This window comes from Fringilla coelebs (genome assembly GCF_963513975.1).
Source record: "Fringilla coelebs genome assembly, chromosome: 2".
Taxonomy (NCBI): Eukaryota; Metazoa; Chordata; class Aves; order Passeriformes; family Fringillidae; genus Fringilla; species Fringilla coelebs.
In genome coordinates, this window is record NC_140029.1 from 67408443 (window position 1) to 67425126 (window position 16684).

At 37.6% G+C, this 16684-nt stretch overlaps 1 protein-coding gene across 2 annotated transcripts in view; it reads left to right on the forward strand.

The window, feature by feature from the left end:
- The window catches only part of DCLK1 (doublecortin like kinase 1), a gene marked incomplete at both ends in the record, with an annotated part of 221169 nt that overhangs the window by 164760 nt on the left and 39725 nt on the right, over positions 1 to 16684 (forward strand). For both annotated transcript variants that reach the window (XM_084201297.1, XM_084201298.1), the window contains 2 exons: positions 14610 to 14694; positions 16055 to 16163. In XM_084201297.1, coding sequence (XP_084057423.1) covers positions 14610 to 14694; positions 16055 to 16163 — 194 coding nt within the window. The remainder of the gene's footprint in view (positions 1 to 14609; positions 14695 to 16054; positions 16164 to 16684) is intronic.

A 16684-nucleotide genomic window follows, 5' to 3' on the forward strand; every position in this document is an offset into this window, starting at 1 on the left:
GTGGGTACAGGGTCTGGAAGGTGACAGGAGCATTTCCTCTAGCCTAGCCTGGTTCACCTTGACTAATCAATCCGCTCTTCAGCATCGCCATCCAGGGCTGTGAGGGATTGTAGGCTTGAGACATCACAATGCCCAGGGGTTCTAGGCAGGCTGCCAGTTTTTTTCCTGGGAAGTACAGCTGAGTGGAGGTCAGGCTTTTGAATCCAGAGGCACCAAAGCAAGGTACTTCCACAAAGGCAGGGATTTCTTCCTGGGAATAGTAAGGACCTGTGGAGTGAATAAGGCAGCTTAATATAGGGATTAATCATTTTACTTACTGGCATTTTATCACTCATCTTTTTAAAAAATGAATTCTGGCCTTTTAAGGAAGGCTTTTGATTGATGTGAATAAGGCCAAAAATGTGGCCTTGCATACTTACTGTCTTGTGGTATGTCCTCAGGAAAACAGTATTCTTGTAACCCTATAGGAAAAATTTTGTACCCATAAAAGCCAGAATACAAAAAAGATAAAATGTATCCTTTCTCATTTGCATATGTATGTTGGCTGAGTTGTTTCCAGAAATTCAGAAGTCAGTGAAAGTTATATTTTTATAATCTTCTGCGAAACTCAGTCTATATTTGAAGAAAGTAAGATTTGAAAGATTACTTTCATGGGTGTAATTCACGAAGTTGAAAGTAAGCTAGGAACAATTTATCAGCTATCTTAGCTAACTGTCAACCAATTTTCAGCTTCTGAATATTTTAACTAGCAGGCTGTGTGCTATAGTTGCTCTTTCGTGCAGTTTAATTATTTCTTTATTCTTAAATAGGAAATTAAGATTCTAGTTTTTAAATTGCAATGAACGTAATTAAGTTTTGGAGTTTTTCCCCAGAGGATTAATGCATTTGAAATTCAGGTGTGAAATAGCAGATTGAAGTAGAGTTACTGTGTTATCCACAACTATGGTCACTACTGCCACAGAGTGCAGTTAACTATGCAGACTCAGAAAAGGTGACATGGTGTTTAGAAAAAAACTTGAGTATTTTTTCTATGTTCTTAGAGGTTGCAACCTACAGAATAAAAAAGAGTTTTAAGGTACATCTTGATTGATTGATTGATTAGACAGGCTGAATTCTATCTATATAAGGATTTTTTGAGTTGTATGTATCCAAGAAGTCTGATTCATTCAGCAATTTTTGTCTTGTTATAAATCTATGCAAAATAATAAATAGATTCTCCTCATTATTTCAAGACACACAGCTCTCTGCCTAATTATAGATAAGAAAAATTATTTCAGAAAGGAAAACTTTTTAAGACTTTCAAGTATTTAAAAACAGGTTAAATAGCAGAGAAAATAGACACTGAAATCTGGTGAATGATTTTGCTTTAAAGCAATCATAGAGTTATGAAAAGAAATGCAAAAATATTCTCTAAATATTAAAATTCAGAAATACATTATTTGTTAGTTCCAAATGCATAATTTTTAATTTTTTTTTTTTTTATTCAGAAGCAAGAGCTGTCACTTGGGAGATACTATTCAAAATTTTGGGGTGTTACCCTCTCTAGCAAATCAAAAGATTGTTTTTTCCTGTAGTATGCATTAGAAATTCCCAAACTGTATATTCTCAAAAGACATTTTAATAATTAACTAGCTAGTTAGTATTCAGAATAAGATGTCTGTTTAAAATTGTTCTCTTGCCTGGATTGTTTGCAACATAATAGAAATGTATCTAAGATCTGTTTTCACTCTGCCAGTCTAATGTCCTCTAATGTATGTATTGATGCCCATTGGCAGAATACACATAGAATAAGTATTCTAGGGAATCAACCCCCCTTTAAGGTACTTAAATCAGTTTTAAATCATGCCTACAAGTAAAATGTGAATTTGCATTGTTTATTGAGATCACAATTTGAAATTTGTGAAGCATTCATTTTAGCTGGTCCTTTTTTGTAGTATAGCTTTCAGATTTGTTCATTTCTTGTCTGGGTTATCTTACTGTAATTAAAAAAAAGCCAAAACTAATCCATTCAACGTCAACCCAAAAGCTGGCTCCATCAGCTTTCCCATTCTCATGTTTTTCTTGTACTTTGTCTTACAGGGATTTTTGGTTGCAATTTGTTCATATGTTCTATATTAAAAGAATCCCCCAAAACACCTTAAAGATATCAGAGAATGGCTATGAGATGTGCTGGGCATCTGCCCAATCAGAACCCCCTCTGAACCATCAGTTATGCTAAAATCACCTTAAAAAGACAGTGCCCTGTCCTCTACCACTGCTCTTTGAGCTTTCATTCCATGCCATCGTGTGTCTCCACGAGGGCTGTTGTCCTGTGTAGGTGGGAGAGGGCCATGTATCATCCCATAGCACTCTGGCACTTGAGGATTGTCTGATCTGTCAGAGGATCGGAGTGTGTTGAAAGAATGAAGTGTACAGATCCACTCAGACTCTCCCTCTGCTGTCATGAGCTGGTTGCTTGGCTACCGACAGAAAGAGACGATGATGGGGGGACAAAGTGTAAAACATGCTGTCTTTTTATACACACACACGGGCGCAGAGGAGCTGTGGGAAAGGAACACCACTGTCAGTACGACACAGGCAGCAGCAGTGTTCAGTGTCAGCAGCCCAGGGGTCAGATGTTGCTGGATCCGTGCTATATCACCAGTGGGTGGCAAGTTTTTATTACCTTATGTAAGGTAAGCCCTTATTCTGCTGCTCTGCCACTGCGAAATGGGCAAAAGGGAAATACGTTCCCTTTGAGATTGAATTAATGTTTCCAGGTTTCCAAACCATTAAGAGATTCTCCAGAACAGACAAATACTGTTTGAATAGTGTTTAACAGGAAAGACTCAAAGAATAAAATAATTGCCTCTGAGAATATGTTGTACATTGAAACTTCAGCTTTATTTACTAGCCATCTATCTTTTTGATTAAAAAATAGTAATATGACATTAAGACAACAATATGAGCGTATAGAACCGTGTGTATTTTGTGTTAAACAATGTCTTCTGGTCCACAGTAACCAAAAGAATATAAGACAGTTGCAGTGCAACAAATCAAACAGAATAAACAAATCTATACTGCACTTCATCTTACAGGACCTGTATCGCCCACTCTCTTCGGATGATATGGATTCAGTAGGAGACTCAGTGTAAAAGAGAAAATGGAACAATGTTTATGGTTTGTGATTTGATGAAGGTTTAACATTTTTAAAGAAAATAGCTGCTAATTTACAGTAATAGTGAATCGCACAAAAGAGTTTTGCATATTTAATATTAACAACATGGGGCCAAATTAATTCGTGTGTGTGGGGGTATTTTTTGGCTTTATCACTGCATTTTAATGCAAGAATTTGCAATGAATGAGCCATTGAATATGTCCATCAAATCCAGAACAGCATTGTGCATATTTAAAGGCACAAAGATTGGATAAGGTGAATATAACGCACAAATCCATAGTGGGCACATTTATGAATAGCACTATTTTTATCATCGAAGGTACTGATTATATGTTCTGTTTTTACCATATCTATCTTTATTCATTTTGATATGAACACTTAATGGGTACTTTGCTTTTACCAACGAATAGGTAAAATGCAGAGAAGAAAAAACCTGCCATATTCAACTGCTTGCACCACGCTGTCTGATCCCAACACGCACATTTGAAACACCCTAAGTTTAATCTTTTTATCCAAATGAAAGGAAAGTGAAGAAATCCTGTGTGGTCACAGGACAAAAGTAGTTCTTTCAAAGCAGTGCTCAAATTCTCTTCACTGCATTGCCATCTGATGACTGTAAACAGAAGGGTGCTCACAGGCATTATGAATGTTTTACCTGGCAAGAGCTGTTAATGCTGATCATCCATGTGTTGCAAGTAAATGCGGACAGATTTCTGACCGAGCAAATACGAGGGCCTGCTGTCTAGCAGCGTCATCTGACATACATATGATGACATCTTTTGGAAAAATGTACTTTGCCTGAGAAAGCAGTTGATTATATTCACTTGTGTTTACATTTATAAGAAGACATTTTGTGCATTTTAAAAAGAAGGCCAACAGAAATGGTGATACTGTAAATCATCCTCCTATTGACCTAATTTTTCTGTTTTTGCAGTATCTAGAGGTGCTCTTTTTATACAGCATGAATATGCAAAACTCCTTTAGTGTTAAAGTAGGTCATGCATTAGAACCAGTTGCTTAACAAATATCTACTAATTTTCGTTTGTTTTCTGCTGCTTTATTGTGAGAATCTTAGTCGACTTAATTTACATAATAGCAATATTTCCCATCTTACGTCGTATTAAAATCCATAGTGTAGTGATCACACATTTTTGCAGACTTATACCTTTCCTTTAATTTTCTCAAATACTAATAATTTAAGAATTAGAAATCAGCGTGTTTCTGATTCTCAGCAAAAATCTATAGAGGTTATATTTTTGAGCTATTTAGTGATGATTTAATATATTTTGAAATCAGGAAAATTTACTTAATTGAAGAAAAGGTTCAGCTGCCACATGCCAGCTTCTAAATGTAGTGAAATAATTCCTTTAGACTGATTTGTCCATATAAAACTCAGCAAATGGAAATTGTTGGCATGTGATGTTATGGCTTTACTGTATCAACATAATTTTCTTTACAGAGGATATTTGCAAAAAGAAATAAAAGGGCAGCAGAATACAAAACTTACCTTCTCTGTTTCCAATATGTGGTTCCAGTATCACCTGGAGGGAAAGTCATTGGTCTGGCAGGTTTGCTGAAGCAGTCAGGGCATTCCCTTTTGAAATGCATGTTTTGCCATTCCTGCCTCAGACTTCAATCTAAAACTGTTCCCAGCCATAAGAACAGTTGATCTCTCACCCCATACCATAATCCATTGGCTGCCCTATTTGTTCTACTGAAAATCACAGCTGTGAAGTTATTTGCATTTTCAGTTGTTATGAGGGAATGTCTTTGCAAAATGTATTACTTGATCCTGAGAAATGCCTATTATATAAAGGTGCATTGGAATCAGTTTCCAAAAATTCAGGCAACTAGACCAGATTGAGCAAAATACTGACATTTTAAAAATTGTTTTTTCCTGTAAAGAAAATTAATTCCAGTAATTTTATTTTCCCTCCCTTCTCCCATATAGGCTACTGCTGCTTTAGGCAGTTTATTAAGACTGTTCTGCACAGGGAGTACAGATTGCCAGCAAACCTGAATCCCACAGCTTTGCTTAGCTGTGGATAAGAAAAATGGACCTTATATCAGTAATTGTTATCATAGTGAGTTCTCCATCAAGACTGTTTTAAAAAAGATTATGCTAGTCCATAACATTTAATCATTTCAACATATGACTTGTATTAAGGGGCTATTCAGGGGCAAGACGTATCATTAATATTTCATGTTAGGAATGAAAGTCCCTTAGAGATTGAAAAGGTACACTGTTTATAGACTTTGAGATCCTTTTTTGTGTGGAATGTAATTCCCATTATACATGAGCAGAAATGAAATGTTTCTTTTGAGCACGACCAGAAGGTTTCAGTTTATGGGTGGAACTGAAGTTGTGTTCCTTGATGCTGTAATTCTGCTTGCAACAGCACAGGTTTTAGTTTGTTCCTAGATTTCATCAACTGCATTAAATAATAGAATAGCTTAAGCAACTTTATAGTGTTTGAACCTCTGAAAGTTCTCTGTATGCTGCATTATTTGTGCCTACTCCAAGGTGATTATGATGTAGCTAAAGAGTCTTGTATAGATTGTGAAAGCTTTGCTTCCCTTTGAGCTTTATGAATACTTGTGATTATTTCCCTAATGCTTTCTGCAACTTTGTTTCATTTTGTTTTCTAAATCTCTTTTCTTCTTTTGTGCAACAAGCAGTTCACATGTGAAGCACAGAATGCGTATGTTTATATTTACACGCACATGCACACGTACATAGATTAATGGCTTTGGAACCCATGCGCTGTTACGTCGCATTTGTGACTTTAAACAAATAAATGGGGAAAATGTTTTGACAGGAGGATGCTCGTCTGGTGGGATTCACTACAGCTCTGTTAAAGTTGGTGGAGCTGCACCAACCATTACTTGCTGAGCAGCTACCCCAAGGAATTCTTACAGTTTTTAAGAGATCACATCTAAGAACAAGGGCTAATTTCAAACTGAAAACCAGAAGTTAGTGGCAAGCCCACCATTGACTCCAAGGTGGGAAGGACAGAACCTTACGCACAAATACATACACACAGACAAAACATTAATCCTTAACTGAAATTTGAAATTGGAATATTGGAAATGGTATTCTTTTAATATGTTCAGTCTTATGCCTCCTCTTCAGTGGTGCTATTCTGAAGTACATTAAGTCATGCAAAATTGGAAGTTCTTTTGTTGAAATCATAAAATCTTTAGCCTTCATTATGCAATGTGAAAATTGCTTCCCAATTTGTAAAATAATTCAGAGACAGCCCATTATATGTAGTTATTTTTCTCTTCAATTCATTTTCACAGGGCATATTTGGCTGAAAAATAAAAATTCTGGGGTATTAATATTGTGTCTATAAATGTATATTACAGGAAAGGATATATTAAGTTCCTACAAAGCGCCCTAGAAGAACAACTGGATTGAGATTGTGTGGAATAAAAATTGAGATAAATAATTGTGTTTTCTTCTGCAGTTTCATAATTCACACTGCTGTGTGAACTTTATATAGTGCATACGTTACAAAAACTGTACTCTGAATGTAAAATGAATTAACAATAATATAAGAAACTGATCAGTCCAAGTTTACTGTTTCTGTCAAAAATGTAGAGAAATTAACAGACAGAAAATCTTTATGGTGCTAAATTACCTCATCACTTGATGAATGCATAGATTAATGTTGTCTGTGCTTTTTTTTATATCCAGCTAATGGTGTGCAACCCAATAAAATATCGGTTATTATTTAATCTTCACTTTCAGCTCTATCTGCTGGTGACAAGAGCTTGTAACTATGAGTGATGAAAAGTAACTTTACAAAGCACAGGCAGCAATACCTTTACATGCAGAGCAAAGCAAGCAAGTGGTTGTCCCCCTCTTTGGAAATGAGTGTGCTTCCCCCAGGAAAGCCCTTCCATCCAGAAACCAGGGTCTGCTGAGCAGAGCTGGGGCTGCTCTGAGCTGTGCTTGCTGCCATGACAATTTTGGCCAGCTCAGCTGGCCTGTCTCCAGCTGGCAGCCGCCCCCAGACAGGCAGTGGGTCTGTAGGTGACACCTGAGCCGTGCCCGCGCAGGGCTGAGCGCGCACACGCCGCGCACTCGCGGTTCCGTGTCCCTGGTTGCGCATGGTGGGCGTCCTCCGGTCCGCTCCAGCTAGCCTCAGCAGTGAAGGGTGAAGAAGGCTGTACCATATTCAGCGTGTCCTTGTTGTCTGGTGTTACATGGGTAATTAGGTTGTGGTTTGCCCTGCAATACAGTGTTTTGGAATTTGGGCTCTAGTGAAAGAAGAGCTAACAATGTTTGTGTTAAGGCCTCTTCGTTTTCTTAGTTGCACTATGATATTGTAAATATTGGCACATTTACAACATAAGTTTAAGATTTTACAAAGTTATGCATACAATTATTTTTTTTAATGAAAAGTGCTTGGATATTTGCTTTTAAAAATATACCATTTTTGTATTCATGTGATGCAGGAAACCAAAAAGAAAGCTGTTGATTTATCAACAAAACATGTGAAACTCGCAAAATAAATACCGATGAATGTTTTATTTCTTATAATCAGCTGACAAAGATCACCTTCATTTTTGTGCCATTGTTTCATCATACTGTATTGTATTTGTGTTTCATATTTGACCATGTCATCCTGGTTGCAATTTGTTATTTTGCTAGATTTAACATTAATGTAGATTATTGTAAGTGATGTAATAAATATATATTAAAAATACACACTGTTCAGAGAATTTATTTTGGAAACATAAATAACAAGCTTTAACAAAATTCTAGCAGTTGGTGTTGCTTGCTCATTCTGGATCAACATTGTCCATCTAACCTTAGTGTAAGCATATGGGGTTCATACATCCTAATGGGTTCCTTTAAACAGTAGATGCATTCAGTGTCTTTTCTTTAGTAATAAACTCAAGGCTTTAGTGTGTAGATGCAAAAAATGCTTCGAGGAGGAATTTGGTTTGTAGTGGGTGTTGTGAAGACAGTAAATATAACTGCCTGGAATTGCTTATGGGTAACTTTGTGTGCACATGACGGGCTAGATTTGAAGCATGAAGTGGGGAATTAGTAGAATATCCAAAGCAAGGTACCGGCTCCCTGCCAACAGCCTGAGCCCCAGCAGCACTTCCCCTAAGACAAGTATTAGGAAAATATGCTTGTGAAATGCCAATAGTACTGAAACATACCTGGTGTGTTTTAAAATAAGTACCTAATTTTTTGATACATTTTTCCACTCTAAATATGCATATCCACATATACATAGCCTAGTTTTATTTCTTGTTTGGCAGGGATGGGGGAAGAGAGATGTTACAAATTCTGACATGTCATCTGCCAGCCTGATGCTTCAGCTGATGTTCCTGGAGGAAACTGTGGGCTTGATAAAAGTCCTAGTTTTGAAATGCCCTTGGTTGCTGGTAAATAGTTCTGCCTAAAAATGGTGTACACACGTGGAAAGAAAAACAATATGAGTGAAATGGGGAAGAGTAGAAACAAAATAACTGAGGTTTCTGTCTCTACCAAGAAACAGTTAAAAATACCAGGAGGGCTTTTAAGATACAACTAAATAATTTAAAGTGAAGTGGTTATTTTGCTGTGCCCTTGATTAGGTGAAAGAAATAAGAACCTCCTTTAGGTTGGTAGCTTTCCAATTTTTATTCTGTAGTAGAGTAGAAAATTTTACCTGTGTATAACTTAAGAAGAGGTAAAAGGAAACTTTCACATTGCATCACTGTACATGTAACTTTCTATGTTAACCTCAATAAGGATACAGAAATGACAGTAACAACTTCCGATACCACAAATCTGATATTCCACTTTTTATATCATCAGGCTTTTCTGAACGATGTCAAAGGCTGAGTGAGCCTAGAGTGAATCATGGCTCAACTTTGGAAGCAGTTAGGAACTAGTGGAGGTTAAATTTAAGTTTATTGTTAAATACCATGTAGGAAACTACATTTGTCTTTCTGAATTGTCTTGTTGCACAAACAAAATGAGTGCATAAGCATCCAGTGCTGCAGCTTAATTAGGGGATCTTAATAAAACAAAGTGCTTCAAGCTTGCAAATTTAACTTCAGTCTGTCAGCTTCATTCCCTTGCAAACTCTCCCATTTGTCCCTCTATCCCTCAAAGAAGAAAATTAACACAAAACCCTGATAATACACCAGATAATTGCTTGTGTCATTTGAACTTATCTCTTCTCCAGGCTGTGTAAATCCTGAATTGCATAAATGGACAACAAAAAAATCACTTCCCTGTGTAGGGCCTCTCTCAAGTCAAGTGTCCAACAAAACAGGGCAGGATGTAGAATTGTGAATGAGTTTGTAAGCAGGTTTGCATACATTTTTTACTGTTCCTTTCCAGATGAAACAGTTTATAAATAAATTTGAATCTGATGTGCCGGTTTAGTGCAGTATCCAAACTAAAAAAGAAAACAATTGCATCATTTCTCTTTCTATAATTGAACTCCATTAGTTTCCATTCTTTCAGCATGAAGATTGTGGATTTCATGTTTCTTCATGAAGTAATTTTTTTGCCAACTGTACTGTTTACATGAAAGCTTTTTTTCCCTGTCTCAGCTGGCTGGACATAAAAATGTAAGGTTAAACAAAAGAAAATCAAAAACATTTTTCACTGGATATAGCTGGGAGAGGGAACTTGAGTGTAACCCTTTGCTTCTCTCTAAGTTGAATAATAAAAAAATCAGTTTATGTTCTTAAAAGTTACATAGAAATGTATTACTTTATTGTTTTTAAATCAACTGTCCTCTGCTTTTGTTCTCTGGTAATGTACCATTTTTGCTGTTCATTCACTCACTTATTTCTTGCTTAACACTGTTATGTATTATGGGAATTTTTTGATCTCCTTCAAAGTCTTTAAAAGCTAATACCTGTACTGGATGGGTGTCTTTATTTTACCATTATTCATGATCATCTTTGTGCAAAGGAGCTGAGCCTGTCAGGAAGCCATGCCTTGCAAAGGCTGTTTTATAACCAGACTGAACACTGGTATGGGCTCCAAAAGAGGTGAGCGTGGGGGCTAAATGCTTAGTTTTGGTTTCAAAGCTATTTTTCCTTACTGAGTTGAACTTCCTCTTACATGTTTTACTGACATGCTTATCTTTTTGTATCTTTTTTTAAAGATTATGTAGAGTTCTTTGGAATAGGGACATCTTAGGAGGCATCTTAGGATGTCTTAATTTAAAGACATTAACAATCCCTTCTCCTGAGCCTCCTTCCTGAATTTACACTTTGTTTACTAATTTTAATTCTCACTTCATTAAGACAGTTTCTACAAGAGTAAAGCTCCTCATGGGATCCTAACTTAGCATTACACCTGTGTGCTTTTCTGTTACTCACATTTCATCCAGATGCTTCCTTCGTACTGGAAAAATACAAAGGAATCTATTGTTGAGGGACATTGTAGACTCCACACATGCTAAGAAAGGTTTTGAGAGGTTTAGAAAATAGAATGCAGTGTTTGGAGTTTGAGATTCAGGAATCTGAATTGCACTAACAAACTTTTCAGTCATACTTGTTTAAGTCTCTTTTCATAACTGCTGACACTAGTAGTCCACAAGAATAATTCCTGCTGTTTAGTTGGAATGGGATTTTAAGATTAGTTTAGGACAAAGGTGAGTATCAGGAGAGAGAGTAATTTTTATTTTGCTGCCTTTTTTTTTTTCTTTTCACGAATTTAGCACAGTTTCCACCGAGATAAAAACTATTTACCAAAGAGTTGCAAAATAAATCTTCGGGTGGGACATGGCTGAAACTCTACAGTGCTAATGTTTCCATTCACATCAGTGAGGTGTGTGGTGTGCTGGCCATCTGTTATATAAACCTGAATAGGATCTGAAGTCCTTACACCAAAGACCTGATTTTTTTTATGCCATTGCTTTTATGAAGGTGTGCCATAAAACTGGCCATGTGCTGGCAACCTGTGCAACTGGACCCCTTTAAATCCGTGTAAAAGCGATGACATTCCAAGCACCTCAGCATCTCTTAAAATTAAAACAGCTAATTGCATTAAAGTCTGTGTGTTGAAGAAATTATACTCTTGCTTAGGGTTGGCTTTCCCCCTCCCCATCTGCAAGATCCCTGATGGGGTCCACATCTGTGAGAGCAGCAGCGAGCACGACAGACTGCCTCACAACTGGCAAGCCAGCTGGAAGGAACGCTGGGACCCACAAGGATTGCTGGACCCGCAGGGCTCTCAGCTTGTGAGAACAGCAGCTAATTAAAGTCTAAATAAATGAAATTTCTTTCTAGCCAAAGTAAAGATAAATAAATAAATGCCTGCGTGTTGTTGGAGAGGACTGAATAAAGATGAAAATGTTTGTGTCATGTTTATCCAGTAACATCTCTTTAATTGTGAAAGGGGTGCTGCCAGCAGACTTGGTGAATATGTGCAAATGTCCAGTTCCTGATTTATTTTCAATATGTTGTTTTAATACGAGGGGTTCAGCAAAGGTAATGAAGAGTATGTTTTGATATATTTTTCAATAATTATTTAAAGTTTTAAAAGTCTCAGTGTGTATTTTTAGCACATCTTCCTAGCTATTGCTTCCTTGTCACTGGCAAGTTCTGCCTCTGCCTCCGTGCCAGTGCTTCGCAGGCCGATGTCACCAAAGGGGCTGTATGCTTTGTTTGCAGACTAGTGGTATGTTATATGCTGCTAATGCATTATTTCACTTCTTCTGTTAACAAATAACATTTTAACCTTCCCATCCTTACCGGTGCCAATAAGAAAAGAAGTAGAGCCACTTAAAACATCAGTATAAAGTAAATTTTTGCCTTTAAATTTTCTGTGGGCCCCTTTTTTTTCAGTCTATTAGACTAAACCTAGGTTAAATACATATTTAAGGAGTTTGCCCAAGACATATTTAGGAGTCAATTTAATTTCACTCATGTGTAGACCATTAAGATTATTTGTATTTAAATTGAAGCACTTGCTAAAATGCTTTGTTTAAATGGGCCTTTGGAGATATCTAGTTTTGGAAGGACTGAGCAATTGTATTTCTCAGCTAAGCCTTGGTTTAAGGTCCTTGAGAAATTCAGTCCTCAAATAGAAATTTGAGTGTCTCTAGGCACCCATTCTGTGAAGATGTGGCCACTGAGTTAGGTCTTGATTTTCACATCTGCCAATCTCACAGATGAGAGCAATGACTGCAAGACTGTAAAGAAGCCATCAGGATGCTAAAGGAAGCTGCAGTGCTGTGCAGTCAGCAGCCTTGACCTGACATCTACTTAAAAGTGTTATCTCACTACTTAAAGTGCAAAAAATGATAAAAAAAGTAGCTGTTAAATAATCTGTTGAAATTCTAGCACTAACCTTTTTGTGATTGTACTCCTTAAATGTTGGTATGATTCATTCCTGATCATAGAAGTAATAAATATTAAACATATTTAAATTGTAATTCCTTTCAGAAAATACTGTGAGTGGGAAAATAAGTATGAAATTGGATGTCTGTTCTAGGAAAACAAACAAACACAGTAGAATGAGTAGAGAGAACATGTTTTTCTGCTTATTTTACGAGAAGGACTGTAAAGGAAACAATTCTCTCATTACATGTGTATAAAAATAGGCTTTGAGACTGACTTCTCCAGGCATGAGAACTCCTAGCATTTCCCCGTTACCTTGATCCACATCTGCTCATTTGTTCAAAAATGAACCAGAGGTAAGTTTTTATTGGGATGTCACACAGAGTTTAGTACAGGAATAGAACATACATAAACACGTCCTGACCGTGAAACAAGAGCAGCAGTATCTTAGCAAACTGCATAAAATCACTCAGTGCTGACTTCTGTTGTCAAGAGGCAACAAATACTGTCCAACAACTGATTAATGCATTCTTCAATTCTGGTCAAAGTTTAGAAGAAATACTTGCCTGGATGAAAAGGGGGTGCTGGGGTTGATTAAAGGAAACAAGGGCAAAGAATCTCATGGTAGATGGGATGTGCAAGCTCTCAGGATTATTTAGTGAAAAATAGGCCAAGTTCAGACTTTGTCTAAGTCATCTGACCTTTGTTATGGGAGAAATTAAAAGTTATTCTGTTCAAATGAACTCAGCATACTGGCCAGATTTTAAGTCTGCTGACTGTGTTTTCCCTGGCTTGGTACTCAGCAAATATCCAAACTGCTGCAACTTTAGTTACTCTTGCTCCAGTCATGAACTGTGTTCTGCAGTGTCAGACAAAAGAAATAATTCCAAAGTAGTTGTACTTAATTTGTAAAGTAGATTGGCACCATGATTGTGGGCATCTAAAAACCTTGCAAACACTGATAAGGAAGTGATAGTGTTAATTGCATGAAGTACAGCCTGCAATCTATGTAATATATAGACTGAAGAAGATAATGAAATACTGCAGCACTTTCAGCATGTGAATGATGTGAGCCCAAAAAAGTTTTAGTTTTGTGAATCCTGTGAATGTTTTTACTTAAGCTGTAATAGGAGGACTGGAGGAAATGCTGAGTTTGGCTTTAAGTTTGAAGGGCCACCATTATGTTTGTAGCTTCTTCTGGCTTCCTCTGAAGATAGGAAATCCTGAAGATGAGGTATAATTGTTATGCACCACAGAATAAAAGTTTTGGGTGAAATCCAGTCCATCTCAAATGTCTGTGTAGCTTCATCCATCTAGATGCGTGATGAAGCAGTTTTCCTAAAGTCTGTAGGTTGAAGGATGAAGCAGGTTTCCTAGTCTGATAGATGTTGATAGGTGCTTTGGAAGGCTTTCCTGGTGAGATCTTACCTCCTACACTTCTGGCATCCAAGGTGGGTGACTACAAGTTTCCTTTGAGGGGCCATAGGGACACCACCCTCCCCCCCATTAGCTGTACAGACAGGACAAGTACTTGAAATGGAGCACAAGAACAGAGTCACTGCCTCAAGTGAGCCATCCCCAGTCAAATGCTCCTATGCAGCACCAAACATTATTCACCCTGACATTTTATTCTGTCCTTAGATTGCCATAATGATTTCTCCCTTTTAGAACAAAACTGGGGAGGATTTCAACAGAGGGAGGTTTGTAAAATTGAGGAGTTTAGCCCATACCACAGCCAGCTAAAGACTTAGGTTCCTCTAGTGCCTGCTGAGTTAATAGGGTCTCTAAGAACACAGTCTCCAGCCTGCAGAGGGCATACGGCTCCTCGGTTTTCCCTGCCAAAATGTGTGTGGAATAGGGAGAAGCTGTTGGAGCATACATCAAAGTATTCTTGCAGGCACATTGCTGCACTTGGTGGATCAAGGATCTCTCCAGTAATGTGAGGTTACCAAAAGTGTAATTTCAGTGGAAGAAATTGGACTCTTCCCAAGCATCCACGTATCCATCCACCAAAGTAAATAGATACTTTACGTAGGGAACGCTGGAGCCTCTCCAGGACATGTGTCCAGCAGGAACGTGCTGTGGGTACTCGTGCTTCTTAAAAATCATCTGTTTTCATTTGTGTCTCCATTTCCAGAGCTCCCAACACAGTGGCTCCTCTACCTCATTAGCATCCACCAAAGTTTGCAGCTCTATGGATGAAAATGATGGCCCTGCAGAAGGTAACATTTGGAGCTGACATTTCAAAGCAGTCAGTGTAGTGATAACAGCAGCTGTGTAGGAAATGAGTCATTCTTCCTGCCTGAGAAGGTGGGAGCATTGCAGGCTGGATAATTTTCTGTGAGGAAGATCCTCAGCCTTAGCAAACCAGTTAGGTTCACTCTGGATCAGAGTTGATCTGGACATCACTCTTCAGAGGTATTTTTATTGCGGAATACTTGAGGTTTTATTTTTGCAAGCAACACAGTGCTGACTGGCTTATTTCAGTATTTTTGTCTCATCTGCCACGGTACTAAAGAACACACTGCAGTCCTGGGTCTTTACTCAGAAATGGATAGTCCTGCTCCCTGCTAAGGCTTTGAGCAAGTGGGCTAAGGGACAAGGTCTGCTCGAGCACTGCCGGCTCACATACACCTCTGTGTACATGTGTGTGTGTATCTGTGCTCCTGTTGGAGAATAACTCTTCATTCTGTCTGTGAATTCAGACAAACCCCAGCCTCCTTGTGTCCTAGCATTCCTAGCATTCACTTTTAGTACTAAACTGGAACAAAGGACAATACACAGTTAAATGCACTGTCTTAAAGAGCGTAAACACAAATCACATTTCTGAGAGGCTATTTTTTTTACATTACAATATTTATATTGTAGTTTGTATCAGCTGCAGTTTACAGTCAGCTTTTAGAGGCATGTTAGGTATTTGTAACACTATTTCAAATACATTTAAAAATAATAGTACAGGAATGAGCACTAAAACACATTAAACTACAAGCTTCTCATATGCTTAGACACTGTGTAATGCAATTTTACCTAAACATCTGGTACCCAGGTTGCATGCGAGGTAGTATTATTGAGAACATTTGTTTAAAAACTAAATATTTGATATTGGGGGATGGGGAGAACTAGCACTTAGCACATGAGGAGTTTTATGGATGTCTCAGTTTACAGGATGTAATAAAATAAGTGCTTGAGTGTTGGACTTCTTTGGTACATATATTTAATCATGCTGTGTCAAGGAGTTCCAGCCCTTTTTGGAGGCTGGTCTGCGCTTGTGCAGATCACAGAGGCCTTTTCGTAATTAAAAAAATACAATTTTGGTTTTGTCTTGGGGGCATATTGCAATGGCAACTATATAACACTCAAATGGTGGTATGTTTGAGCCCCCAGAAGTCTTATTTTTCATTATTGTATCTGGATGAAACCTGTTGAGTATATACAATGTCAGCAGCATGGTTTCACTGTACAGTAAGTGAGATACGGACTGAATGGTTTCCAGGCTCCTAAACCGTGGACTTAAAATGCATGTTATGTGCAACATCTGTGTTTCCTTCACTAACAATAAAAATGTACTAATGATTCTTTCAGAAGTGTTGGAGGAAGGTTTCCAGGTTCCAGCATCGATAGCAGAGCGATATAAAGTTGGAAGGACTATAGGAGACGGAAATTTTGCTATTGTGAAGGAGTGTATAGAAAGGTGAGGAGGATAATATGCTTGTTACCGTAAAAAATAATTATTAATGTCATACTTTTTCCAGATCGTATCTTTATTTGTAGAATACAGAAATGTAATAAGGTAATGTCTCAATGCCAGATGGAAAAACTAATGTGCTCTCAAATTAAAAAAAGAGTGAGTTCAAGGGGCAATCTATGAATTTAATTCTTTGTGGGGTTTATATGGGTTTTTCTGCTACACTCCACATGATTTTACCAGTTCCTTGTGTTAAATCTCTCTTGTTGCACTGAAATAACATCTTTTCTTGCACTATGTTCTTGCAATGCTCCTTTTACATTAGACCAGTGGAACATTTCACATACAGCAGCACTCTGTAAAGATGTCAGGAAGTTCTCTGTTCGGGGTGTATTGGCAATGGTCAGCACAAAGAGGTTATTTTGGATCAATCTTTTCTGCCATCTGACACTGAGGTGTAGTCTCTTTCTTACTTATTTTTAATTTAATAGACGTCTAACTCCTGCTTGCCTGCTTTGTGCCATTAT